The sequence below is a fragment of the Lolium perenne genome, chromosome 7, assembly GCF_019359855.2.
Source record: "Lolium perenne isolate Kyuss_39 chromosome 7, Kyuss_2.0, whole genome shotgun sequence".
Classification (NCBI taxonomy): Eukaryota; Viridiplantae; Streptophyta; class Magnoliopsida; order Poales; family Poaceae; genus Lolium; species Lolium perenne.
The window spans coordinates 58,706,776-58,734,138 of NC_067250.2; the positions used below are offsets into that span (position 1 = coordinate 58,706,776).

The 27,363-nt window shown below is 45.1% G+C and overlaps 3 protein-coding genes and 1 long non-coding RNA gene across 4 annotated transcripts; 2 read left to right on the forward strand and 2 right to left on the reverse strand.

Annotated features, from left to right (window-relative positions):
• The first annotated feature begins 7,049 nt into the window (after positions 1-7,049).
• On the forward strand, positions 7,050-8,243 carry LOC127316005 (uncharacterized). Its single transcript, XM_051346432.1, has one exon. It carries the CDS (start codon positions 7,050-7,052, stop codon positions 8,241-8,243), a length of 1,194 nt encoding a protein of 397 aa, XP_051202392.1.
• An 8,135-nt stretch (positions 8,244-16,378) lies between these two features.
• On the forward strand, positions 16,379-18,891 carry LOC127317380 (uncharacterized). The gene is made up of 2 exons (XR_007861097.1): positions 16,379-16,998; positions 18,579-18,891. It is a non-coding gene; the product is annotated as an uncharacterized lncRNA (long non-coding RNA).
• On the reverse strand, positions 17,515-20,325 carry LOC127317379 (probable peroxygenase 5). Its single transcript, XM_051347940.2, has 6 exons — positions 20,089-20,325; positions 19,858-19,971; positions 19,309-19,394; positions 19,139-19,233; positions 18,082-18,207; positions 17,515-17,876 (listed from the first exon to the last, which is right to left on the reverse strand). Exons 1-6 carry the CDS (start codon positions 20,174-20,176, stop codon positions 17,726-17,728), a joined length of 660 nt encoding a protein of 219 aa, XP_051203900.1. The 5' UTR covers positions 20,177-20,325; the 3' UTR covers positions 17,515-17,725.
• A 2,799-nt stretch (positions 20,326-23,124) lies between these two features.
• Positions 23,125-26,977, reverse strand: LOC127317378 (probable peroxygenase 5). The gene is made up of 6 exons (XM_051347939.2): positions 26,803-26,977; positions 26,552-26,704; positions 26,319-26,404; positions 24,350-24,450; positions 23,585-23,710; positions 23,125-23,492 (listed from the first exon to the last, which is right to left on the reverse strand). The coding sequence occupies exons 1-6, from the start codon at positions 26,831-26,833 to the stop codon at positions 23,333-23,335; spliced, it is 657 nt and encodes a 218-aa protein (XP_051203899.1). The 5' UTR covers positions 26,834-26,977; the 3' UTR covers positions 23,125-23,332.
• Positions 26,978-27,363: the final 386 nt, after the last annotated feature.

Consider the following 27,363-nt stretch of genomic DNA (forward strand, 5'->3'; position numbering starts at 1 on the left):
TGTCATTATTATGCATTTTCCGGCACTAACCTATTGACGAGATGCCGAAGAGCCAGTTGCTGTTTTCTGCTGTTTTTGGTTTCAGAAATCCTAGTAAGGAAATATTCTCGGAATTGGACGAAATCAACGCCCAGGGGCCTATTTTTCCACGAAGCTTCCAGAAGACCGAAGAGGATAAGAAGTGGGGCCATGAGGCGGCCACACACTAGGGCGGCGCGGCCTGGACCTGGGCCGCGCCGACCTGTTGTGTGGGGCCCTCGTGTGGCCCCCTGACCTGCCCTTCCGCCTACTTAAAGTCTTCGTCGCGAAACCCCCAGTACCGAGAGCCACGATACGGAAAACCTTCCAGAGACGCCGCCGCCGCCAATCCCATCTCGGGGGATTCAGGAGATCGCCTCCGGCACCCTGCCGGAGAGGGGAATCATCTCCCGGAGGTCTCTTCATCGCCATGATCGCCTCCGGATCGATGTGTGAGTAGTCCACCCCTGGACTATGGGTCCATAGCAGTAGCTAGATGGTTGTCTTCTCCTCATTGTGCTATCATGTTAGATCTTGTGAGCTGCCTATCATGATCAAGATCATCTATTTGTAATGCTACATGTTGTGTTTGTTGGGATCCGATGAATATTGAATACTATGTCAAGTTGATTATCAATCTATCATATATGTTATTTATGTTCTTGCATGCTCTCCGTTGCTAGTAGAGGCTCTGGCCAAGTTGATACTTGTGACTCCAAGAGGGAGTATTTATGCTCGATAGTGGGTTCATGCCTCCATTAAATCTGGGACAGTGACAGAAAGTTCTAAGGTTGTGGATGTGCTGTTGCCACTAGGGATAAAACATCGATGCTTTGTCTAAGGATATTTGTGTTGATTACATTACGCACCATACTTAATGCAATTGTCTGTTGTTTACAACTTAATACCGGAAGGGGTTCGGATGATAACCTGAAAGTGGACTTTTTAGGCATAGATGCATGCTGGATAGCGGTCTATGTACTTTGTCGTAATGCCCTGATTGAATCTCATAGTACTCATCATGATATATGTATGTGCATTGTTATGCCTTCTTTATTTGTCAATTGCCCAACTGTAATTGGTTCACCCAACATCTGTTTATCTTATGGGAGAGACACCACTAGTGATCTGTGGACCCCGGTCCTATTCTTTACATCTGAAATACAATCTACTGCAATTATTCTTTACTGTTCTTCGCAAACAATCATCATCATCCACACTATACATCTAATCTTTTGTTTACAGCAAGCCGGTGAGATTGACAACCTCACTGTTACGTTGGGGCAAAGTTCTGTGATTGTGTTGTGCAGGTTCCACGTTGGCGCCGGAATCCCTGGTGTTGCGCCGCACTACACTCCGCCGCCATCAACCTTCAACATGCTTCTTGGCTCCTACTGGTTCGATAAACCTTGGTTTCTTTCTGAGGGAAAACTTGCTACTGTACGCATCACACCCTCCTCTTGGGGTTCCCAACGGACGTGTGTTTCACGCGCAATCACTAACCCTTGAAGATTTCCAAAGCCTACGAGAGGAGGCTCTCGTTGCTGCGGTAGACGATCACTTGCCGCTTTCAAAAGCGCGTAGAAGATCTTGATGGTGCCACAATCGGGCAGCACCTCCGTACTCGGTCACACGTACGGTGTTGATGACGACGTCCTTCTCCCCGTTCCAGCGGGCAGCGGAAGTAGTAGATCCTCCTCGGAATCCCGGCAGCACGACGACGTGGTGGCGGTGGTGGTGGAGAACTCTGGCAGGGCTTCGCCTATTTGCTGCGGGAGTATTATGTGGAGGAGGAGAGGCTAGGGTTTGGGGAGAGGGGGTGGCTAGGGCGCCGGCCATGGGCAGCCCTAGGTGGTGCGGCCAAGAGTGGCTGCCCCCTCCCTCTTCTCCTCATTATATAGGTGAAAATCCCCAAGAGTTGTAGTCCAAGTCTTCGAATAAGACCCCAACAACAAAACCTCCCATAGGTGGGAAACCTACTCAAGGAGGGAGTCCTACCCAAGGTGGGACTCCCACCTTTCCTTTGGGTGGGGTGGCCGGCCACCTATGGTGGAGTCCACCTGGGACTCCACCCTTTAGGGTTTGGCTGGCCATGCAAGGTGGAGTCCCTCCGGGACTCCACTTTCCATGGTGATTTCTTCCGGACTTTTCTAGAACTTTCTAGAACCTGCCATAAATGCACCGGATCATTTCCAAACTTGGAATATGACTTCCTATATATGAATCTTATTCTAAGGACCATTCCGGACCTCCTCGTGATGTCCTGGATCCCATCCGAGACTCCGAACAAAACTTCGAACTCCATTCCTTATTCCATATCTACTTAAACGACATCAAACCTTAAGTGTGTCACCCTACGGTTCGCGAACTATGTAGACATGGTTGAGACCTCTCTCCGACCAATAACCAATAGCGGGATCTGGAGATCCATAATGGCTCCCACATATTCAACGATGACTTAGTGATCGAATGAACCATTCACATACGATACCAATTCCCTTTGTCACGCGATATTTTACTTGTCCGAGGTTTGATCATTGGTATCTCTATACCTTGTTCAACCTCGTCTCCTGACAAGTACTCTTTACTTGTACCGTGGTATGTGGTCTCTTATGAACCATTCATATGCTTGCAAGCTATTTAGACGATATTCCACCGAGAGGGCCCAGAGTATATCTATCCGTCATCGGGATGGACAAATCCCATTGTTGATCCATATGCCTCAACTCATACTTTCCGGATACTTAATCCCACCTTTATAACCACCCATTTACGCAGTGGCGTTTGATGTAATCAAAGTACCTTTCCGGTATAAGTGATTTACATGATCTCATGGTCGAAAGGACTAGGTAACTATGTATCGAAAAGCTTATAGCAAATAACTTAATGACGTGATCTTATGCTACGCTTAATTGGGTGTGTCCATTACATCATTCACATAATGACATAACCTTGTTATTAATAACATCCAATGTTCATGATCATGAAACTATGATCATCTATTAATCAACAAGCTAGTTATACAAGAGGCTTAGTAGGGACTCCTTGTTGTTCACATAACACACATGTATCAATGTTTCGGTTAATACAATTATAGCATGGTATGTAAAAATTATCATAAACACAAAGATATATTATAATAACCATTTTATTATTGCCTCTTGGGCATATCTCCAACAAATATGACTTGAATGACATGGTGCTTTTGACAAAAACTGATGATTGGGTTCGGATGCGATACCTTTCCAATTTTAGAGTACCCCCACAATACCTGATTATGGGTAGGGCTTAACCGGAAATGTATGCACTTTAGTATGGGTTCCCTCTAACAAGCGTCATAGGGGTTATGCCGAGGCTGCCTCCGTGAAATGTGCAATGACGTGAAAAAAGGTGAATATCCTACCCAAGCCCTGTGCAGTTCCCAGGATGGCAGATTGCCATCACTGGGAGGCCAAACTCATAGGGGGGGTGCCTATACTAGGGTATGTAAGTGAAAAGTTAATGATTGATGATCCGCATACTGAGTATGATTATTCAGGGCTATCCCTGACGGATGTAATGAAAAGTTGTGGCACAAGTGTACAACCTCTGCAGAGTGTTAAACCTATTCGAATAGCCGTGTCCACGGTCATGGACGATTGGATGTCCATACTGTTCCGTTGTCAGATGTTTTCTAATAATGACTGGTGAATTGAAAGGTGAATTTGACTTGATCACAACATAGTTGTGGGAATGAAACTAATGTTCCCACTTGAGTAAAGTTAGGCAAATGAAGAGTCTTTTATTACTAAGTGTTTTTATGCAAATAAACCTAGAGCTTAGAACCCCCTGATACGTCCAATTTGCATCACTATTTTATATCATAATTTGCTGTTATTCATTGATATATTTCATATTGGGACACAATACTTATGTTATTTCATCTATTTTGCATGTTTCATCATTATTGGAGGATCGAGCACCGGAGCCAGGATTCTGCTGGAAAAAGCACCGTCAGAACGCAATATTTCGGAAGATCAACTGTGGAAGGAAATTATACCAAAAATCCTATTTTTCAAGATGACGAAGGAAGCCAGAAGGAGGAGCCAGCTGGACCCAGGGTGGGCCCACACCATAGGCTGGCGCGGCCCATGGCCTGGCCGCGCCACCATGTGGTGTGGGGGGCCCACAGCCCCTTTCGCCTCCTTTTCTTCGCGAAATCCTTCGTCCCGAAAACCTAAGCCACAGAGGGTACCTCGCGAAGAGTTACAGCCGCCTCTGCGGGGCGGAGAACACCAGAGAGAAAAGAGCTCTCCGGCGGGCAGGAATCCGCCGGGGAAATTCCCTCCGGGAGGGGGAAATCGACGCCATCGTCACCGTCATCGAGCTGGACATCATCTCCATCACCATCATCATCATCTCCACCATCATCACCGCCGTCTCCACCGCTGGACACCGTCACCGCCGTAGCAATTTGGGTTTGATCTTGATTGTTTGATAGGGGAAACTCTCCCGGTATCGATCTCTACTTGTTGTTGATGCTATTGAGTGAAACCATTGAACCAAGTTTATGTTCAGATTGTTATTCATCATCATATCACCTCTGATCATGTTCCATATGATGTCTCGTGAGTAGTTCGTTTAGTTCTTGAGGACATGGGTGAAGTCTAAATGTTAGTAGTGAACTATGGTTGAGTAATATTCAATGGTATGATATTTAAGTTGTGGTGTTATTCTTCTAGTGGTGTCATGTGAACGTCGACTACATGACACTTCACCATTTATGGGCCTAGGGGAATGCATCTTGTATTCGTTTGCCAATTGCGGGGTTGCCGGAGTGACAGAAACCTAAACCCCCGTTGGTATATCGATGCAGGAGGGATCGCAGGATCTCAGAGTTTAAGGCTGTGGTTAGATTTATCTTAATTACTTTCTTGTAGTTGCGGATGCTTGCAAGGGGTATAATCACAAGTATGTATTAGTCCTAGGAAGGGCGGTACATTAGCATAGGTTCACCCACACAACACTTATCATAACAATGAAGATTATTTAGCCGTATGTAGCGAAAGCACTAGACTAAAATCCCGTGTGTCCTCGAGAACGTTTGGTCATTATAAGTAAACAAACCGGCTTGTCCTTTGTGCTAAAAAGGATTGGGCCACTCGCTGCAATTGTTACTCTCGCACTTTACTTACTCGTACTTTATTCAACTGTTACATCAAAACCCCCTGAATACTTGTCTGTGAGCATTTACAGTGAATCCTTCATCGAAACTGCTTGTCAACACCTTCTGCTCCTCGTTGGGATCGACATTCTTACTTATCGAAAATACTACGATACACCCCCTATACTTGTGGGTCATCACCCCCTTACTATAGTTGATAGTGCTTACACTAGTATTAGTTTGCGAGTACTTTAAAGTACTCATGGCTGTGTCTCTGGCTATTCAAATGGCCAGACTATGAAGAAGAGCACCAGTATCAGGAAGATGGACAGCAGAACGTCTATGATAACTAGGACTACCTCCTGACGTCAGGTGTTGCCTGTGGAACAGATGGACCGCTACTACGTTTCTTCCGCTATGTGTTTTGTAATTGATCATTAGATCAACTGTTGTTGTAAGACTGGATCATGTGATCCCTTGTTGTAAGATGATTATGGTTTGTAATGAATGATGTTCTATGATATCAATTGTTATGTCTCGCAAAAACAATATTCCTGAGATTGCGATGTATGGCATAACAGGCATCCGGAATTAAAAATCCGGGTGTTGACACTTGGCTTGAGTGGAAGGACCCACAAAGATTTCATGGGTTCGAGTAACCCTTGCGCCACAGAGGATATGGATATCTTTTATGCAACCACATATATCACGGCTAGGAATGGATGCAATTGTGCAAGATGTCTTTTTGGGAGACCCCATGGCTCGATGGAAGGAAGCCCAAAGATTTCGCATCTTGTATCTTTGCTACATAAAAAATGAAATCGTGTAATGTCAACCAAGCCACGAAGAACAAGGCTTGGATTGGCAAAGTTATCTCTGGTAAAAATTTCTCTTTGAGCATCTTACACAATTTGTGGAGTTTTGGGTACACTTGCAAAATGTGCAACTTGATGAAAACACAGAAGACGACATTAATTGGAATCTCAAGGAAAAAAAACAATACTCATTCAAGTTGGTCTATGAAGTGCAATTTTGGAATTGATATCCTTCATCACATATAAGACGGTATGAAAAGCTTGGGCTACTCCTAAAGCAAAAATAAAAACGCTGCTCCTCCAAAATAGAATATGCACGGCTAACCGCTTACAAAATAGAGGATGACCAAATTGTGGGTTATGCCCCTTTTACAAACAAGAAACGCACTCTGTTTTCATCCTTTCGCCACTTCTCGCTACACTAAGCCTATTTGGCAATTTATCAAAGATTGGATGGGCATCCAAGACGTTCATCCAAACTAACAGATGGATACATCCCAACCACAAGGCCATAGCAACCCTAGCTTTGCTTGTCACATTGGAAGTTTGGAACGAGTGTAACGCAAGGGTTTCCACAATAAGCATGTGACACCCCTTGTAATCTTAGAGAAAAAGAGAAGCCTCTTTGTGGGTTATCGCGGGCGCAAAGTACCTAGTTGAAATAATGTCGGGTGAGTATTTCCATGTAATTTTTATTATTCGGACTATCTTATCAAAATTATTCTCCTTAATTAGTTTATTGGGGCAAAGTTTTTGGTCCTGTTAAAAAAGTGTTATGAAGGTGTACAGTTCCATAATTATTGTGGCACATTTAGAAATATCTATATACATTTTGTGAATAGGGACAAGAATTATGGAATGAGGAGTACGAAGGCAATTGGAGAAAGTATCCATTTTTTTGCTAAAATCAGGGATTTGATCGACCTCAATCTCGATTTTTTTTATTGATCTCGAAAAAACAGGGATTTGGTCAATATCAATCTCCAACAGAAAACAAAAGGACTGATTGATATGATACCATAACGCGCTCTACGTAACACCAAGCTGTGACTGGTAGAGAGATCGATCTGCCTATGGCGGCAGCGCCGGCAGCACTGCATCACGGTGACCCAACAATCAGATCCTGGTCGGATCTCCCGCTGGACCTCGCCGCAGCCGTGCTCCGGCGCCTCCCGTCACGGCCCCTCGACCGCGTCCGCTTCGGCGCCGTGTGCACGCAATGGTGCGCCGCCGCGCGAGAGAACCCCGCCATGCCCCCGCACTTCCCCTGGCTCGCGCTAGCCGACCAGACCTTCTACAGCCTGCCGGCCACCGCCTTCCGGCCGTTGCCGGTGCACCTCGACGGCCACCGGCAGCTGCCGCACGCGCAGACCTCCTGCGGTGAGTGGCTCGTCTTCGAGCGCCACGACGGCGCCATCACGCTCATGAGCCCACTCTCCGCCGCCGCCGGCACCATAGTGCTTCCCGGGCTCCACACCCTCATAGACCCTCCCCACAACGGCGAGCCTTCCAAGATCGCCTACGACGACGTCCATGGGCCAGCCATCCGGAAGCTTGTCGTGTGCTCGGATAACCTCGTCGCCGCGGCGGTGGTGCACGAACACAACGTCAAGCTGGCGCTGTGCCGGCCAGGGGCGGCCTCGTGGTCGTGGGCCATCGTCGGCGGCGCCAACGTCATCGTCCAAGACATAATACTGTACCAGGGGCAGCTCTACGCCTTCAGCCGCGACAGGTGCCTCACCGCCGTCTCCATCACCGTCGACGACCACCAGCCGGCCGTGTCCAGCGTCGACCGCGTCATCAACAGCGGCTTGGATTCGTTCCCGTTCAACCCATGCTACCTGCTGGAATCCGGCGGCGCGCTGCTCATGATCTCCAATTACACCAGTAGGTCGGGAGGCGGCCATCCGATGGCGGCAGCGGCGGCCAGGTTCACGGTGTATGTGGCGAGCTTCGAGCGGTCGCGGTGGACGATTGCGCGTGGCGACATTCTGGAAGCGGTGTCCAACGGCCGGGCGCTGTTCCTGGGGCCATGGTGCTCCCGGTCTGTCGCCGTCGGTGGGCACGACCAGCACGGGAGCGTGGGAGGAAACTCCATCGTCTTCTTCACCTATGAACGCTTTTACGACGACCGGAAGAGGATGCCCTTCTGCTGCGGCGTCTTCAACCTCAAAACGCGACGGTTGCAGCAGTCTCTCCTGCAGGTGTCGGTGCAGCCTCTCGATGGTTTCCGGGCGACATGGCTGTTCCCTCCCAGCCAGGCATGAATTCGTCACCACCGCGCAACAATTCTGGCATTTGCAAATCTTGCATCGTCGTGTTATACGAGTACTACTAGTCTCCTATGCATTTTCATCGTCAGTGTTGTGTGAGTGACAATATGTAAGAGCATCTTCACCGACGTCCCTAATAGCAACCACAATATTTTTGTTGGGACCGGCGGCTCGATTTAGGCTCACACCAGCGCGTTCAAAAAAGCGCCAGTCAATTTCGAGCCCAATAAAAATATCGGCCCCTACGAAGAGGACGCCGATGGTGGATTAGGTATGCCTCTTCCATGTCAATTTGATCATGTAGTATTGGATAGCTTGTTCATGTCTTGCAATGTATTCATGCATTGCTTGCTCTTCATGTATTTGTGGTGAAGATGGTGTCCTCCTTCTCCATCGAGAATAAGGAGACGGCGGATAGGGGCGCCGCCATGTGGAAGACAATGTTGGAGAAGTAAGATGTGAAGATTGGGTTGAAGAGCGAGAAGGTGGCGGCGGCCAATATGGTAGCTCAAGTTGGCGTCATGATAGCTATGAACGAAGTGACGCACCTATCATTGATCAAGATGACTCAAGAATCCAAGATCTTGATTACGGACATGGAGAGCATGGATGCATTGGCGAGGGCGTGGCATGGGATGTACCGCGAGCGCATCGGCAAGGAGGTGATGGCGATGCAAGCTGCGGCGGCGTCCTTGGAAGCATCGACCCTGTAACATCCCAAATTTCAAATCAATGAAGACAAGAAGTTTCCAATTCTCAAAGTTTGGAACCAACAAAAACTTTAAATTGCATATAGTGCCATGCATAAGGTTTGTGCATTATTGTATGAGATTTCCATGATGTTTGCTTGTGTGCTTATGTGCTACAACCTAAAACCCTCACTTGATCCTTTGAAGATCACCAAGCAAATCAAAAAGGAAGAAAAGAAATAAAATAGAAAAAATCTCAAAACCCTCACATATGGTTTATGCCATTTTTGCAATTCTTCAACCTAGACCATTTTGGCTTGCACCATTAGTTGGATAATGTTACTAAACACTTATTAACACTTTTGGAATCAAAGAAACTCAAATCAAATCAAATTTGAAATCAAATTGTGCTCACATGCACTAATGGTCAAATCTGCCATTTTTAATTTGATCCCTACTTTGAGCCTCTGTATTAAGAGATTTTCAAACCAAACAAATCCAACTCTTCGCACCTCATCCAAGACCACATCAAGGTGAACAACTTTGGTAAAGACCACCCATGCAAATTCATCCTAGATCAAAAGTTATGCTCAAGCAAAGTTGGAACTTTTTAACAGATTCAACATCATACTCAATTTGAAATTTTGCAATTCTTTCTAATTTTGAAAACCACCACCACCTTTGTGTGTCCTTGATCATGTGAAGCAAGTCCAACAAGTTTCATTCAAAATTTCCAAAATAATTTTCATGCGGCCATTACATCAAACACCTTGTGATCAAATCCAAACCAAATCAAATTTCACTATTTGCAATAGTGCTTGGCCCAATTCTGGTTACCACTTGCCTCCACCATGTTCCCTGGTCCCCTCTCAACCAAACCCATGCATAGAAAACCTAGAGGAGGGCTAGGCATGGCCATGCCAATGGCATGCCGGCTATGTCACTGATACGTCTCCGACGTATCGATAATTTCTTATGTTCCATGCCACATTATTGATGTTATCTACATGTTTTATGCACACTTTATGTCATATTCGTGCATTTTCTGGAACTAACCTATTAACAAGATGCCGAAGTGCCAGTTGCTGTTTTCTGCTGTTTTTGGTTTCAGAAATCCTAGTAAGGAAATATTCTCGGAATTGGACGAAATCAAAGCCCAGGGGCCTATTTTCTCACGAAGCTTCCAGAAGTCCGAAGGAGAGACGAAGAGGGGCCACGGAGGGGCCACACCCTAGGGCGGCGCGGCCCCCCCCTTGGCCGCGCGGCCCTGTGGTGTGGGGCCCCCGTGCCGCCTCTTGACCTGCCCTTTCGCCTATAAAAAGTCTCCGTGACGAAACCCCCAGTACCGAGAACCACGATACGGAAAACCTTCCAGAGACGCCGCCACCGCCGATCCCATCTCGGGGGGATCCAGGAGATCGCCTCCGGCACCCTGCCGGAGAGGGGAATCATCTCCCGGAGGACTCTACGCCGCCATGGTCGCCTCCGGTGTGATGTGTGAGTAGTCTACCCCTGGACTATGGGTCCATAGCAGTAGCTAGATGGTTGTCTTCTCCCCATTGTGCTATCATTGTCGGATCTTGTGAGCTGCCTAACATGATCAAGATCATCTATCTGTAATTCTATATGTTGCGTTTGTTGGGATCCGATGAATAGAGAATACTTGTTATGTTGATTATCAAAGCTATGCTTATGTGTTGTTTATGATCTTGCATGCTCTCCGTTATTAGTAGATGCTCTGGCCAAGTTGATGCTAGTAACTCCAAGAGGGAGTATTTATGCTCGATAGTGGGTTCATGCCTCTGTGAATCTGGAGGAGTGACAAGAACCACTAAGGTTATGGATGTGCTGTTGCCACTAGGGATAAAACATTAGTGCTATGTTCAAGGATGTAGTCACTAGTTACATTACGCGCAATACTTAATGCAATTGTCTGTTGTTAGCAACTTAATACTGGAGGGGGTTCGGATGATAACCTGAAGGTGGACTTTTTAGGCATAGATGCAGTTGGATGACGGTCTATGTACTTTGTCGTAATGCCCAATTAAATCTCACTATACTCATCATGATATGTATGTGCATGGTCATGCTCTCTTTATTTGTCAATTGCCCAACTGTAATTTGTTCACCCAACATGCTGTTCGTCTTATGGGAGAGACACCTCTAGTGAACTGTGGACCCCGGTCCAATTCTCTTTACTGAAATACAATCTACTGCAATACTGTTCTACTGTTTTCTGCAAACAATCATCTTCCACACAATACGGTTAATCCTTTGTTACAGCAAGCCGGTGAGATTGACAACCTCACTGTTTCGTTGGGTCAAAGTACTTTGGTTGTGTTGTGCAGGTTCCACGTTGGCGCCGGAATCTCTGGTGTTGCGCCGCACTACATCCCGCCGCCATCAACCTTCAACGTGCTTCTTGGCTCCTCCTGGTTCGATAAACCTTGGTTTCTTTCTGAGGGAAAACTTGCTGCTGTGCGCATCATACCTTCCTCTTGGGGTTGCCCAACGAACGTGTGAAATACACGCCATCAGTCACCCATGCCACATGCAAACCCTAGCCTCTCTCCACTCTAGCCATGCCAACCTTGCCATTCTGCCCCCCCCCCCTCGCTCTACTGAACCCCTTGGTACCCGCCCTTGCCGGAAAGGAGCACGACAGTGACCAGACAAACGCGCGCCCGCGACGCCCTGGCACGCCAGGATCGGCATGGCCACGTCGACGCGTGCCTGCCGGAGCGCTCCACGGGCACACGTCGCCGCGACGATGCAGGCCACCCCCGGACCCCCTCTCTCGTCCAGCGACGCGCCACTGCTCCAGGAACCACGCAGACATCTCCTTGTCGCCGACCCGCACCCGCCGTCGCCGGAGACAACAACTAATCCCGCCGCGGACACACAGATGCTCGCTTGCTCCGACCAAGTTGGGCACCGCCTAGTCTCGCCGTCGCCACCAAGAGGACCGCCAGGACGTGCTGAACAGGACGCCGCCCTCGCCTACCCCTCTAGCTCGCCGCAGCGCCCGCGCCATGGTCGGCCTTGCCGCAGCACCTCGGTCCCCTTCCGCCCCTATAAAAGGAGACTTCCTCTCGCTCAGTTCTCCACACCAGCACCCTCCCCTCCTCCTTCTCGACCTCCTCGACCACCTCCCCATCTCGATTAGCCACCGTCGCCCTCCAATTACCCCCTCACTGCCCGTTACCGCCGCAGAAGCTCGCCGTCGATTGGCGCCTCCCCAGGACGCGCCGCCGGTACCCGGAGCTTCGCCGTCGTCTACACCTTCATCACGCACACTGCCAACCCTCGCCACGCCGCCGGTGAGCCATCGACCCCCTCCCCTCGCCGCGCCAGAGCTCGCCTCTCGCCGTCGATGACAACGATTGTGATCCGTCGGATCCTCGTCTAATCGTGCGGCCACCTTTAAACCATATTGTTTCGCTGTGTATTAGACACTGACGGGTGGAGCCCCCTGTCAGGCAGCCCACGCGTGCTGGACGCGTGGTGGGCTGGGCTTCTCCGGTTTAAATTCATTTTGTCCCGTTTAGTTTTCCCGCGCGGCCCACGAATTCAAATTCGTATTTCTAGTTTAAATCAAAAATTGCTTGCAGATACTTTTTCAAATTTGAATAGAATCAGATTGTCTCAACCAAATTTGATGAATTGCATATGGTTGGAAAGCTATAGAAAAGATCTATCCAACCCCACTGGCCTCATCATGATATTCTTTGTAGAATTAATGTGACAAAAATAACAAGGCAGAGAATTTTGTAACTTCAAACAATTATTAAAAATCAACCAAAAATGCTTTTGAGTTATTTCCAACTGTCATAAATCACATTTCACATACTCTACATGTTTATGAAAAAATATGACATGGTTACTTTGTGTGATCATGGCCTAGTTTAAATAAAGGGCTCTATGGCTATTTCTAGTCAATTGATATTGTCCAAAACTATTTAATAAATCATATGAGATGTTTTCCCTCATTTAAATCTTGTCTCAAGTAATTCAATATGAGGTAGTAACCATGTTCTACATAATCTCATATTGACTTAGTTGATGATATTAACTTATGATCAAAGTAGTATTAAATTGCATGAGGTACTCTACCTCATTTAAATCATTTTCTCAAATGATGATGATGAATGGTTGACCTTGGTCAACATGGATTCATGCATGATTTGTTGGAGGAAATTAAATCTTAACAAGATTCAATGAGAGGAAATTATTTCCTCAAAGAACTAAAGAGAAGCACTAGTTAATAATTGTAATGAGAGAAAATTATTTTTCTTCAAGTAAGAAAACAAATTCAACTCACATGTTATGTATGTGATGATGCTAGGATAGTTTGTGTGAACCCCTTTGTGTGCTTAGACTAGGTCTTAAGCTTGTTTGGTGATTGTTATCTCGTATCCGTTTTTAGACGCTAGTACCAAGGAGTACCAGGAGGAGGAGGTCTACTACCAGGAGGAAGAGGACCACTTCGATCAGTACACCAACCAAGGCAAGCTAATATTCTTGCAAGTGCAAAGCTCTCTTGAGTAAGGAACCATTTCCTTTACCTTATGTGCAATGATCCCATCCCAAGTTTTACCCTTCAAGCTTTTACTTTATTTATCAAAGCTTACTTTTATAGTAAACTTTGGTCTAAGTATAGAGTAGAACAAGAGTATCAAACTTAGCCTAAAAAGCTGATGAGTTAAGTAGCACCCCTCATGACTAGTGGTTAGTGCTAACAAATAAAATTGACTACTCTAAATGGGAACTGGTGAAGTGCAATGACTTTGAAAGTTTTGAAGGTGAATATGACTTGGTGAATTTGATAAAAACTGATGGTTGGTTCGAATGCGATACCTTTCCAATTTACAAGTACCCCCGCAATACCTGATTATGGGTAGGGCTTAACTAGAAGTTTATGTGTCTTAGTATGGGTTCCCTCTAAACAAGCGTCATAGGGGTTATGCCGAGGCTGCCTCCGTTGAAAGTGAAATGATGTGAACTGACGTGAAATGAGGTGAATGTCCGGCCCAAGCCCTGTGCAGTTCCCAGGCTGACGGTTTGTCTTCACTGGGAGGCCAAGCTCATGGGAGAGGTGCCTATACTAGGATATGTAAGTGAAAGGTTATGGTTGATGATCCGCGTACTGAGTTACGATTATTCAGGGTTATCCCTGACGGATGTAATCAAATGTTGTGGCACAAGTGTGCAACCTCTGCAGAGTGTAAACCTATTCGAATAGCCGTGTCCACGGTTACGGACGATTGGAAAGGCCATACTGTACCGTTGTCAGATGTTTCATGAAAAGGGTTGATGATTTGAATGGTGACTTGACTTGAATCACAACTGAGTTGTGGGAGTGACACTAATGTTCCCACTTGAGTTAGTTAGCAAATGAAGAATCTTTTATTAAATGCTTATGAACTAAAATTGACTTTATGCAAATAAACCTAAAGCTTAGTACCCCTTGAATAAAATTGATAAGTACTTACATTAGTATTAGTTTGCGAGTACTTTAAAAGTACTCACGGCTGTGTCCCTGGCTATTCAAATGGCCAGACTATGAAGAGGAGAAGCAGTATGAAGATGACGGCCAGCAGGACGTCTACACCAACTAGGAGTTCTTCTAACGTCAAGCGTTGTCATGTGGATTAGATAGTCCACCTCTATTACGCTTCCGCTATTTGTGATGTTCGTTGATCAATAGATCAACTATTATTGTAATATTGGATCATGTGATCTACTTTTGTAAGACGATTATGGTTTGTAATGAATGATGACTTATAATATCAACTGTTATGTCTCGCAACAACAATATTCCTGGGATTGCGATGTATGGCATAATAGGCATCCGGACCTAAAAATCCGGGTGTTGATGCCTGTGCCGGCGTACATTCCCACAACAACATCGACGAATATGGTTGCGCCCGCCTCCATGCCTCCACTGGCGTCCACTGAGCACGTCCCAGTGAACGTGGTGCCGAAGGTGATCGCCAATGAGGAGGACGTCGGTGAGGTGCAACCGCCGTTGACGCCATACATGTGATCATTTGGCCTTGAAGCCCAACCCTTTTTTTTTGCAGCCGGGACTATGAATGACGAAGGTTTGGTGGCTGAATGTTGGCCTAGACTTGTATTCGAAAACCTTAAATTCAAATTTCTACCCACGTTTATAAATTTTTTTTATACAAATTTCTTTATTGAGGTTGTCATAATGGAGCCACCGCTACGAGAAACCCTTTCCTAAACAGAGGAAAATGTGTTCTCCATACGCCCTTATACGCTGGTGCCGGCGCATCCTCGAAATAGGATTTCGCCCCGCTATATTAATATAGCAACCACGATACAACAAGCATGCCGAGGCCGCAGCACAACCAAGCCCAAAGGAACCAACAGAGAAAGAAGAAAAAGAAAAAGAATGCCAACACCGGCAGATCGACAAGAACGAGGACAACCTGCCACCGTTGCGCCTTCCGGAACAGTCCTACCACGCTCCTAGCACTCCGAACCACTGCGTACCAAACAACACCTTCATCAAGGATAACGACGATAACGCCGCTGTTGTCCGGACTAATCCTAGGGTTTCCCCCGGTACACGGAGGGGATTAGGCGAGGGGGTACACCCGACGCCCTCCAGGAAGGCAAGGCGGCGCCCTCGGGCGTCACCGCGATGGTGTCGGCAAAGCCAACATGGATTTCTCCCAACCCCCAACACCACCACCCCGTTCATCCGAAGTGCTCCACCCAACCATCCGCCCACAAGCACGCGCCACCACGGTCTTGACGTCATCCTCGCTGTCTCCCCGGTGGTCCTCGACGCAGGGCCTAGGATGAGGTGACTGAAGATAGCAGGGCCGGGGGAAACAACACCGTAGCCAAGCGGGAGGGAACTACCTCCACCGCAATCGCGGGAGCCGACCGGACATTGCAGCACGGGCCAACCAGGCCCGCCTGGCCCGGTAGGCCCACGCCGCCAAGCTGCAGCTAGCCGGCCATGGCGCCGCCGCCACCCTGCCATCACCACCCTAGCACCGCCGCCGGACAGGGGGAGCTACAGCTCGCCCAGCCCAGATGGGGCCCAAACTGGCCCAGATCTACGTGGAGCAGGATCTGCCACCACCACCCCGGCCGCGTCGTGCCGCCGCTAACGGCGACACCGCCGCATCTCCGACCACCCCGACGCGCGGAAACCACGCCGCCGCGCCAGACCGCCGCCGCCTGAGTCCACCGCCGTCCCGAGGCCCCCTCGCCCCCGTCAAGCCGTGGGTAAAGTCCGGCCCGCCACTGCCGACATCGCACGGGCAAGGCCCGGCGGCGCACGCCGACGACGGTGGCAGGGGAGAGGAGGGGAGGGGGAGCTGGGCACTAGAGCGGAGTGGCCGGCCGCCGCAGGGGGGGCGGCGCGGGTCGCCAGAGGGGAAAGGCAGGGTGAGGCTTCTACTCCCTCCGACGATATTGGCACTGCCGTATGAAAATCTTAATCGGTGCCGGCGCATCTACGGATGGTAGCTGCGACAGTTTTATAGCTTGTGGCTGTAGGACGCGATCTCCAATTCACCGCACCCGCGCTGCCTACCGGGACCTCATCCCGGTCCACGCCATGCCGTGCGTGCACCGCGGGGGCGTCCCCCAATCAGGTGCGCGAGCCCCAACCCAAACTCCACCTTCCCATGATCAGCTACCACTACCACACCAACAAGCACTGGTGGCACAACACGGTTACCATTTGCATCCGCTTGCGCCTGCTGCTAAGGTCCTGGTGCAGGTCCAGTGGCATGTAGCGGATAAATTCCCCAGTCCGGAGACTCTAGATGAAGAGATGGACACCTGCTCAGGCGATCTGGTACTCGCGCGCATAAGGCGTTCGACGGAATGCAGCAGAGGGATGTGGTTCATTTTGACCTGCTAAATTATCACCAGCGAGTGCGAGCCAGACTGGTCGATATAGATTCAGAGAAAGGAAGAAGATATCCAGTGCTTGAAGATTTGGTCAGCGTGTAAGAAAGGTGAGAAGAAAAGCTGGGAAGGGTGAGAGGAAGAAGGGATCTAGAAAATGACAGGTGCGCCCCACTGCTCCTTTATTTCCTCCTGTTTTATTTGTGCATGTTGCATTGGGTGAACATGGAAACAAGGCGTCATTCACATCGAGCACAACATCAGGGATAAACCGGGTCAAAGCAACCCAAAATAGCCCTGCACGTAAATTTGATTGGTATATGATGATGGAGGGTGCAAATGAGATGGTTTTGGCCCAGCTACTAGCTTGGCGCTAATATAAATTGCTAACCTCCTCTTGTATTGCACAGACCAAGCCAAAGTTCTCCTCCATAGCATTGGTTTTCCAAAATAATGAATCAACACTACTATCAGCGGATAACATAAGGTGATAAGAATATGTATAGGACTTATGAGAAGAGGTATGGCTATGGACTTATGGTAGGATATGGATCGGACATGGTATAACTGCATCAGACTAAATAGAGCTTAAGATATGCAAGTGCAAAAACCAATTGCAGCTTCAAAAATTAAGTGTGACTTCTTTTTATATCACAGCCAAAATCTAACACAAACGAGTATAGAGGAAAAAAAACATACTATGCAAACGCACTGCTTAATAATATGTATTGTATTTTACCAGCTAACTGAAACACATTGTGTTTCCTTTCTCAGTACTTATGTGCAACAAAATGTACATGCCCGATAAATATCGTATTTTACCAGAAATTAATATTTTATACACATATGCTTCCCAAATTATGTGGAAATCATATACATGTTAAAGCCCAATCACATTTCACTTCGAGATGACCTCCGTTTTTCCTCCAACTTGACAAACTCACTCGCATCATATATGCCTCTTATGCTATCCTTGTGAAGAAAACCATCCTTATCACTTGAAAGCTTGTATGACAGCCCCCACTCTTTTACTGGCCCTCCCCTATATATTCAAAAGAAATGAAAACTTAGGAAACTTTATGATCCATATTTATCATTTGACCCTTTTGTGAGTTTCTAAGAGGAAAGTTAAGATACACAAACCTAGGTGATAGAATCACATGGCACACGTTCATTAGTTATATTGACAAAGCCAAAGTTATTGCACGAATGTTAATTCACAGTAACCAAGTGCCAATGAAACTTACCATGATTGAGGGTCTAGTGGATCACGATTTGATAAGATCAGCTCCTCCACCTCCAAGGATGTCAGCGCATCTGATCTAACTTTTGCATGCTTTATGAAAATTTCTTCAAATTTTTGTGGAACAAACCTACAGCTTCACATGCTCAGTAGATGTATAGAGATTTGAATAATCTTAATAAATTACTAAGCACTGCCGGTGTTATCTCACTAGAGAAAATGCTAAAGCATAGATATATTATATCAGTATATCACCAAATGGTCAAAGCTATGTCAATAATATTTAAGTTGGAAGTTAGAGCAGTAGGTCTCAATTGCTTAGTGCATGTGCTCATTGTGTTGGATATGCTAATGCGACATATGTTTGGAAATTGGTTAAATAGAGTAGAGAGACAATCTAAAGCTTTCATCCAAATTGGGGTTTCTGCTTTATGTTGGTCTATTTGGAGAGCAAGAAATGATGTTATCTTTAACAAAAAACAATCTTTTCATTACTTGCAGGTTATCCATATGATGGCATACTGGGTTCAGCTATGGGCCTTCCTTTCGCCAGAGGGACAGCGGGATGTCATGGCTTCTGGATGCACACGGCTTCAGACGGTCGCTCAGGATATCTTGTGCCAGGCTGGCTGACGACATACTAGGAGGCTACAGTGATGTGTAGTGCTACTATGTTTTATTTGTTTCGCTGGTTGATTCTTGTATCAACTGTAGGCGATGATTGAGCTGTAAGACTTGTAAGACTAAATATTAAAGTTTTTTTAATAAAAGGCCGTGTGCATCATCATGATGCAGAAGCCGGGGTTACACTCTCCATTTCGAAGAAAAAAAAATTATACATTTGTTCTTGATGTAAGTCCCACCTCAAAACACCATAGATTGATTATGATATGACCGAAGATTGGTATTGATTTAACCACTAAACCCAGAATAGGTTAGGATATATATATATTAAAAGTCTGAGCAAATTGTAGGCTGTACTTTTGTTACTTTTACGTTACAGTTTACATCGTGCACAGTGGCCTGTACAAGATATCACATAAGTAGGCGATCTGAATTACCTTCCATTAGCATCGTATGCACCTGTATCACTTCCATGCATCCCTTTGTGGATTTGGTCTATGTATATATTAATCTGGGGCAATGGCGCATCAACCTGAATTTAATACCAAAATTGTAAATGCCAAGTCCATTGTGTGAGCGCACATGTATATCTGTGAGGGAGTCATACCGGGCTCGTTTTAGGACCAAGAGCAGCATGCACCGAGGAGGCAGACTCTCTAGAAAATGCAACATCACAACCAAGTGCAACATATCCTACAATACAAAGCATATTAAGGTAATAATTAACATATGCTTATTAGTTATATATGTCATATGGGGTCCAACATATACACCCAGCCACAAAGATGAGGAGAGGATGCCACAAGGAAATCCTTTTTCTTTGTTACCCTACAAGACAAAGCATATTAAGCATACAGACTTCACCTTATTTGTTATCCTTTTTCTGATTTTTTTATAGAGCATATCAAGACAATCTAGACATAGCAAAACTGTTAACTTGAGCTACCTTAGAAGCAATTTTTTGGATTAATTCGGCGCAAGTAAAGCTTCTGGATTTTTTTCCTATGTACGATTAAACCATCTAGTTGAGCTTAGTTTCTGCTTCTCAAACAGTAGACACACTATCTTATTAGAAGAACTACAGATACATATGATGGTTCTGACTCTCAACAAGAACAATTTAATTTTGCAGAATCAGATGCATAACAACAATCACCTTCAAATGTTTCTGAAGGAGTAATAATTCCATCCTTGTTACGGTCGAAAAAAGAGACATGTTTTTGGAGTTCCGTCATGTTAGCAATATCAAGATATGCCGTCGCATGCCCCCCTTAATTAGAAACATAGAAATGATATTCATTAGACAAATCTAGAACTAACAATGATATTCCTGGAAGGAACATCTCAGAAACAGAGGAGCAAACTGCAACACTTATCAAGGACTTACAACTAAATACCGATACAAACAGAAGAATAGTCACCGGCGGCATCTGCAGAGAGGCTGCTGCTGACAGTCGTCGCCAGCCCACCATCATCGGTGGTTATTTCTTCGGCGGCTGTATCACTGGATGTGCACCTCACAAATGGCAACGCATGGCCATGTTTAAGTAGCTCAGGGAAGAGCTAAATATGAGGAAGTCATCTCTCTGTGGTAGTACTGGACCCTCTTTCTTCTTTTCTGAAATGAAGTAAATAATTCAGTTGTCGTTGGAGAAATTATGATTGATGTGCACGGCTATGGACTACCAGTTTTTTCTATGCAATCATGAGAGAATATATGGGTAGGTGTAAGTAGAGAACAAAATGAAGCCACATGTTACATAACTACTATGCGGTGGTCCTTGTGTTCACTTGGCAGAAACCAAACCACAGTTTAATAGACCGTAGGTTGGGCAAAAAATAGGAGAATCTCTTAGAAAATAATATATGTCTGGTTTTACTAGTTGCCTTCTTTGTTTAGAAAACATTATTGGCTGAAGAACTTATGAGACTGAAATTATTGTAATTAATTAGAACTATTCTGAATCATCTGTTAGAGACAGAAACAAGCAAGAGTTGTAAATGATGAAAGGAAATATGAGATAAAACATTTATTTTCGCACCACACTAGTCTAAATTTACAGATCTAACAACTCACATAAAAGTAGAACACATTATTTTATTTTATTTTACCTTTTTGCTAACTCTCGGTCACCCGGGATTTTTGTTAGCACTCGGTCCATCAGTCAACTTCTCTAGATTCCCGTTGGGCTAAGTTTTCCTTGTTTGTCTTTGGATTTTTTTTCTGGTTTGGGCCAGCCCATTAGTATGTTCACGTCTTTTTAAAGTTATAAGCTTGTAGTTGTTTTGGTAGGCCTTTTTCTTGTTGGCTTTTGATCATTTGGCTGACCTTTGTATTTGGTCTGTTTCTTTTGTGATTTTTTTTGTCAAAAAATGACCACGCCACTGTAGCTGAAGCCTCCATTGGAAACCTATGCATTTTTTTACGTGCAAGTGCATAGAGATGCGCAATTGCACATATATATGCGATTGAAAACCCATGCCATTTTTGTGTAAGTGCAATTGCATATATGTGTATAATTTGAATGTATCTTCATAAATATATTTAAGTTCCGTTTGTTCACCATAAAAATCTATGCAACTTTATGCACTACAAGAATCTATGCATATGTTTGCTCTCAGAGATACAAATGCACATGGACGTTCGATTTCGTTTTTGTGTAACTGTATTTATTTCCCATCCTTTTGTAACTGCAATTGTCACACATGCCTTTTTTCTTACTTAAAAAGTCTAGTTAAAAACAGAATTAGATTAATTTGCGGTCATGTGATTTAAAGCCCGTCAAAATAGCCAGAAGAACATGGGTCCACATGAACCCAAATTTTAAGAAATATTAAAAATCTTGTTTCAAACTTTATTAAAACTATGAATAAATCATGCCTGTACATATTGGCTTGACACTTATTGGTGCAAAAAAAAAAAAATGATCGTACGCCTATGTAGCATATACAAAAATGGAGAAAATAGAACTTCGTATTGGGTGCATAGTCAAAATCCAAGTTATTGTATGATTCATTGAACACTTATACATACTTTTATGTTTTATTTTCAAACTTGACATGCACATACTTGAATACATTTTCTCTAGGCATGATTTATGTTGTATTTTTTTTAATTTAGCTTTTTTCGATTTTACTGTCCATCAGCGTTCACATCTACCCATATCCACCAAATATGTACACTAATTGCTTACCTCTTGTATCTTCTTCCTCTTAGGAGATCCGCAATAAACTTCTGCAAGGAAATGAAAAGCGTCCTTTGTTTTTTCTCAAGAAAAAATTGTCCACAAAACCTGCGTTGCTACAGCCTACAGTGCTTAATTTTTTTAATAATTGCGCACGGTCATAAATAAGATGGCATCTAGAGTGTTTTCTCATTTCCTCTTAGCAGACTACTTGCCATTTTCCTGAAAAGCAATACTTACGTTTTATTCTTCTTACTCCAGATGCAAAGCTTTACCATCTTTAGAATTCATTAGGCTCGGTTTGTTGTTGGATGCAACTCCTGCAGCTCTTTGATTGTTAGAGCATCAGGCCTAGTCTACAGCATGCTTCTTGCATATCTCCTCAAACTCTTCATTAACAAACCTGCATACATTTTGTACCTCTAATTGTCTCAAATATACACCTGTCTTCATCTGTTGCATATATTTTGTACCTCTAAAGAAGGCATGTGCAGATCTTCTGGTCTTAAACTACTTCGTGAAAGTGAGAACAAGTGACAGCCAATGCCTCAGACTTGTACTACTGTCTTTTGCACTTTAATCAGATCTGCTAGTGTCATTTGTCAGTATGTAATTGGATTTTCCTACATCCCAGGCCCATATTCCGAGTCCAAGTCCTAAACAACGGATAGCTGTTAATCCCATGTGCTATACACACCAAATTAATTTTGATGCCACAACCACAGCTTGGCATCAGTCACCTCCTTCAGAGTTTAGTCAAAGGGGCAAACGAACAAAAGACACTGCACCACTCCCAACTGCTCCCCTTAACATTTTGTTTCACCTTAACCTTTTGTTTCATAGCAAGTGGTTCGACAGTCATCCATCCGGTCATAATATATGTCACAATTCAGTTGTTTCTTCAGTAGCTGTATATCTCTTCACTTGAATGATGTGTAATCCTTTATTTAAGAAATCAATGCCTGATTCTACTACCTGGTATGTTTCTAGAAAATTGTACTGGCAGCTAAATAAACGAGAGCTGATGAACTTCTGAAACAGAAAGTTTACAAATAGCTTATTCCAGCTTCTGCTTTGGCATGCCCACACAAGCCAAAATGTATTCGAAACACTACTGGCCAAATCCAACAGAGCATCTGGTTGATACAAATTAGTTAGCTTGAGACTAGTAACAAAGCACGTATGTTGAGGAGAATGAGACAGAACAAGGTGGAATCATCTGTTTGTGGAGAAATAAATAAGCAAGACTAGTGATAAGATGTTAAAGTAAAAGGAAGTGTGAACAGAGAACTTCCCAATTTACATTTTTTTTGCCCTCAATCCATAAACATGAAACAACTGAAATCAAGATACATCATTAATTATGGAAACCACACTCACGAGCACACCATAATTTACAAATACTTGGACACAGCCACAAATTAAAGGCTATCAGGTGAGTTTTCATCATTTCTTCTTGGTAAATTCCTTAGCTTCCTTCCTCTCCTTTTCCAACCTCTCAAAGAGGCTGCCGTCGTAGACTGCCCTGACAGTCTCCTTGTGAAGAAAACCCTCCTTGTCTTTGCACAGTGAGTAGAGAACTTTCCACTCTGTGAAGCCACCCACTCTGCAATTGTTTGTTCCAGAGAAAAATATATAAGATTAAAAGAACATTGCTCACATTTCCATTGTTCATACTCCCGATGAAGTAAAACTTACCGTCCTTTTAAGTCGTTGGGCTCCCTGTTTGCTTGAAGCAACTCATTCAGCTCTTTGCCTGTGAGGGCATCAGGCCTGGTGTGGGCATGCTTCTTGAATATCTCCTCAAACTTTTCAGGAACAAACCTACAGGTTGGGCAGACTGTAAGGTTATAGCAAGCATGGAGCCATGCTAGCCTACTGCGTCATATTTTTGCACCTCTTAGTAAGCTAGCCAATTCTTCAAAAAATTATTATTGTCTCCCCTTCCAATATAAATTAGCTCCTAGTACAGTGTAATTTATCGGCAGTTGGACTTTTGTACCACCATAAAACTTCCGCATGCAGTCGACAATACCTTGATCTCATGTGTCTCACATTGGGAAGTAGTTAATTGTTGAGTGTGTCGCACTGTGGCATCTCTTCCTTCGGAGTTTGGACAAAGGGGAATAGAACAGATACAAGATACTAGTCCCATCTGCTACCCTTAACCTCTTGTTCTCTCTTTCATATAAAGATCTGTTTGGTAGTCGTCAAGTTGGTTCAATTCTTTTTTTTCTTTTAGAAAGTACTCCAATTCACATCTCTATGTCTATCTCATTACTTTCATAATCTTCAGTTAATTATGTGGCATATTTTTTTTTATCTAAGATCCCTTCTGTAAAGCAGAGTCAGAAGCAAATACCAAAACACAAGGTTAATTCTTCCATTGGAATACTGGCATGACCTGTCCTAGAGCGATTGGGCACATAGTAATATGAGTATATATATAATAATAATTAGTACCTTCCTTGGGCATCGTACACGCCCGAATCACTCCCATGTTTTCCCTTGTGGATATGCTTTACGTAGATGGGGAACTTGAAAGCTGGAGCCTTCATGTTCTCCTGCAGCACAGCAGCAACACGGTAGGGTTAACAACAGTTAACGATTCGATCAGCTTTTCGCTTTTTTTTTTATCAGTAGCAGTCCCAATTTCGTGTTGCTGTTTCGAAGTCATGCTGTAAAGTCTGAAGAGATAGATGAACCAGAAAGCCTGACTCTGCTACTTTGCCCAGTGGTTCGCTTTCCTTTGTGGCAAATAATTTTGGTGTACCTTTTCCAGTTGCGATGTGTGTTGGCATGTACAGGCCTTCACGTTAGGAATCATATGTTTTGGTTTTCAGCTGGGAGTTGTCTAGTCATATGGCACTCAGTCGATGAAAACTTTGAACCAAGCTTGCGGCAGCATCTGTTTTACATTACCACGAGATGCGCCTGCACCCTTGCTTTTGTCCAGAAAGGCAAAATAACCATTTGTTGTTGGTAGTTTTCAAACAACAATGGCTTCTAGATGGTCACGAGGAAGGCACAACCATTTTTTTTTATGTTACCGCAAGTTACAACCAATTAACACTCGTTCTTGCTTTTCGAAACTCATACCGATATTTTATTTTCAGCTTTGAACCACAGTGGTCAGTTTCTAGATGGTCATGTGGAATGCACGCCGATGAAAGAGCAATACTATTGTTGGCCATTCCATTTTTTTTTCTTCCCTAAATGGCGCTACTTTGTTACTCTTAAGTAGCAACACCAATATACAATTTAAATGACGCCTCAACTTTGCACAACCGCTAAAGAATAGTATCGACCATATAGCTTTCTCGATAATGGAAGGTTTATTGCTTAAAAGGTTAGACCTATATGGCCGTGCTTACATGTTCGTAGTGTTAAGCTTCATGCACTAGCCACTTGAACCAAAAGTCCGAACTGATGGAAAGGGCTAGGCAATCTACTTATACACTTCACAACACCCCTACTCGCGTGTGACGGGAGAAGAGAAAGTCAATACGTAAAAGAAGAAGAGAACACCGAAACAGCGGTGGCTAAAGAGAGGGGCAACAGCAATTTTTAGGCTTAATTGCGAAAACCATGTGAAAGCCAGGATTTGAACTTGAGACCTGGGGCTCTGATACCATGTTAAGCTTCATGCACTAACCACTTGAAACAAAAGTCCGAACTGATGAAAAGGGCTAGGCAATCCACATATACACTTCACAACACGTAGTACTTGCCAGCTTAATAAGAAAAGGAAAACACAATTGATTTTCATAAAGTTTGTTTGTCTCGTTGCAGAAGGCGTACCTAATTCTTGGCAGTAAAATTCTTGGCAGTTCATTTGCTCTTTGCCGTTCTGTGCCAACAGTGACCCACATGACGTCTACGACGTACGTAGTACTGTCAGAAGTTCATGTGTGTGCCCGCAGACGAGATTAAACTGCTTATAATGCAGACGCTTTAAATTTGTGTGATTGTGTCCGACTCGTTGTTTGTAGCCGCGTCAGTATGCAAGGTCGTGTGACCTAACGATCTGCGTCTGGCATTTTGGAGTAGACGAAGTCATAGGCTAATCCCAACAATCCTTAATCTGGGCTATGTAGCCAATGAAGAGAATATTGGAGTATTTGGCATTTGGTGCGAGTATTTAATTAGGACTTGGCACAACATTTTTCAGGTGGTCCGGCTAGTCTCTGCTGCTCTGTACTATCGTGCACTGGAACCTTGAGAAGTACAGTAATTGAAAGCAACTAGTACTAGGCAAAATAACCAAGGCAACAGAGCAAAACTATTAAACTAACCAAAGTGACCCTGATTAACTCTGAAAGCAGTAGTATAACAGTGAAAGAGTGTTCGACCGGTGACCCACAAAAAGAGATGATGCATGATCAGCGAGGGAGTGAGAGGAAAGAGAGCGAGAGGCTGCGCGTGTGCATACCGGTACGGTCTTGGGCCCTAGCAGGCCGTTGATGAAGACGGCGCTGAAGGCGGAGAGCGCCACCCCGCAGCCGATGGCGCGGAACCCTGCCAAGAAGCAAGCTCACTCCATTGTTAGGATTCATGACCACGACACAACACAGCTGCCGATCGATCGATCTCAGGCATCCAAGGGAATGTGTAGATATTTTCTTGGTAGCAAGAAAGAGATGTGTGGGTGGGTGAGTTGATTACCTTGGTAGGTCTCTGCGGGGTAGATGACGCCGTCCTTGTTCCGGTCGAAGAAGGCGACGTGCTTCTGCAGCGGCGTGAGCTCGTGGTTGTACACGTCCGCCATGGTCGCCGCCGCCGACGAGGACGGCTCCTCCTTCTTCGGCTGCTTGCCCCCTGATCGCAGAACACGCACTGCGGTGAGCGCGCGGCAGCGGGCGCGAGAGGCCTCAAGACAGAGCCATGTACGTACGGCAGGCCGATATAGAACTCACCTGCAGCGGTGACCGCGGTCTTGGCGGCCATGGATTTGGATCCGACCAGGAGAGGGGAAAGGTGGCTGCGGAGCCGGAGAGAGAGAGAGAGATTTAATTGGGCTTTGGAAGATGCCGATGAGAGGGGTAGAGGACGCAACAGAAGAGAAGAGAGCGGGGCGGTTGTAAAGATCCGTGAGTGATGGAAGGCTTGTGGGTGGTGCACTGGTATCCGTCCTGAGCATTCGTGGGGTATATATGCAGTACCTTTGTGCGCCTGGCCCCGTCGAACGCGCAGATCACAGCGCATGATCAGTTTCTCCTAGGTTTAGCCCTCGCTGACGTCGCGCCTCAACACCTCCGTGAACGCGTCCTTAGAGCATGTACAGTGTGAAACGTTTTGAAAAGTACTTACAAAACTAAAATGGTTTTTGTTAAGCACATACTAGAAAGAGCACTAACTAGCACCTCTGCCGACTCCTACAAGTAAGCATTGGTGCTTACGAAAATACCTGATTTTTTTTCTTATGTAAACACACCTTTAAACACCTAGAACGTACTGTAGGAGTACATGTGTGTGTG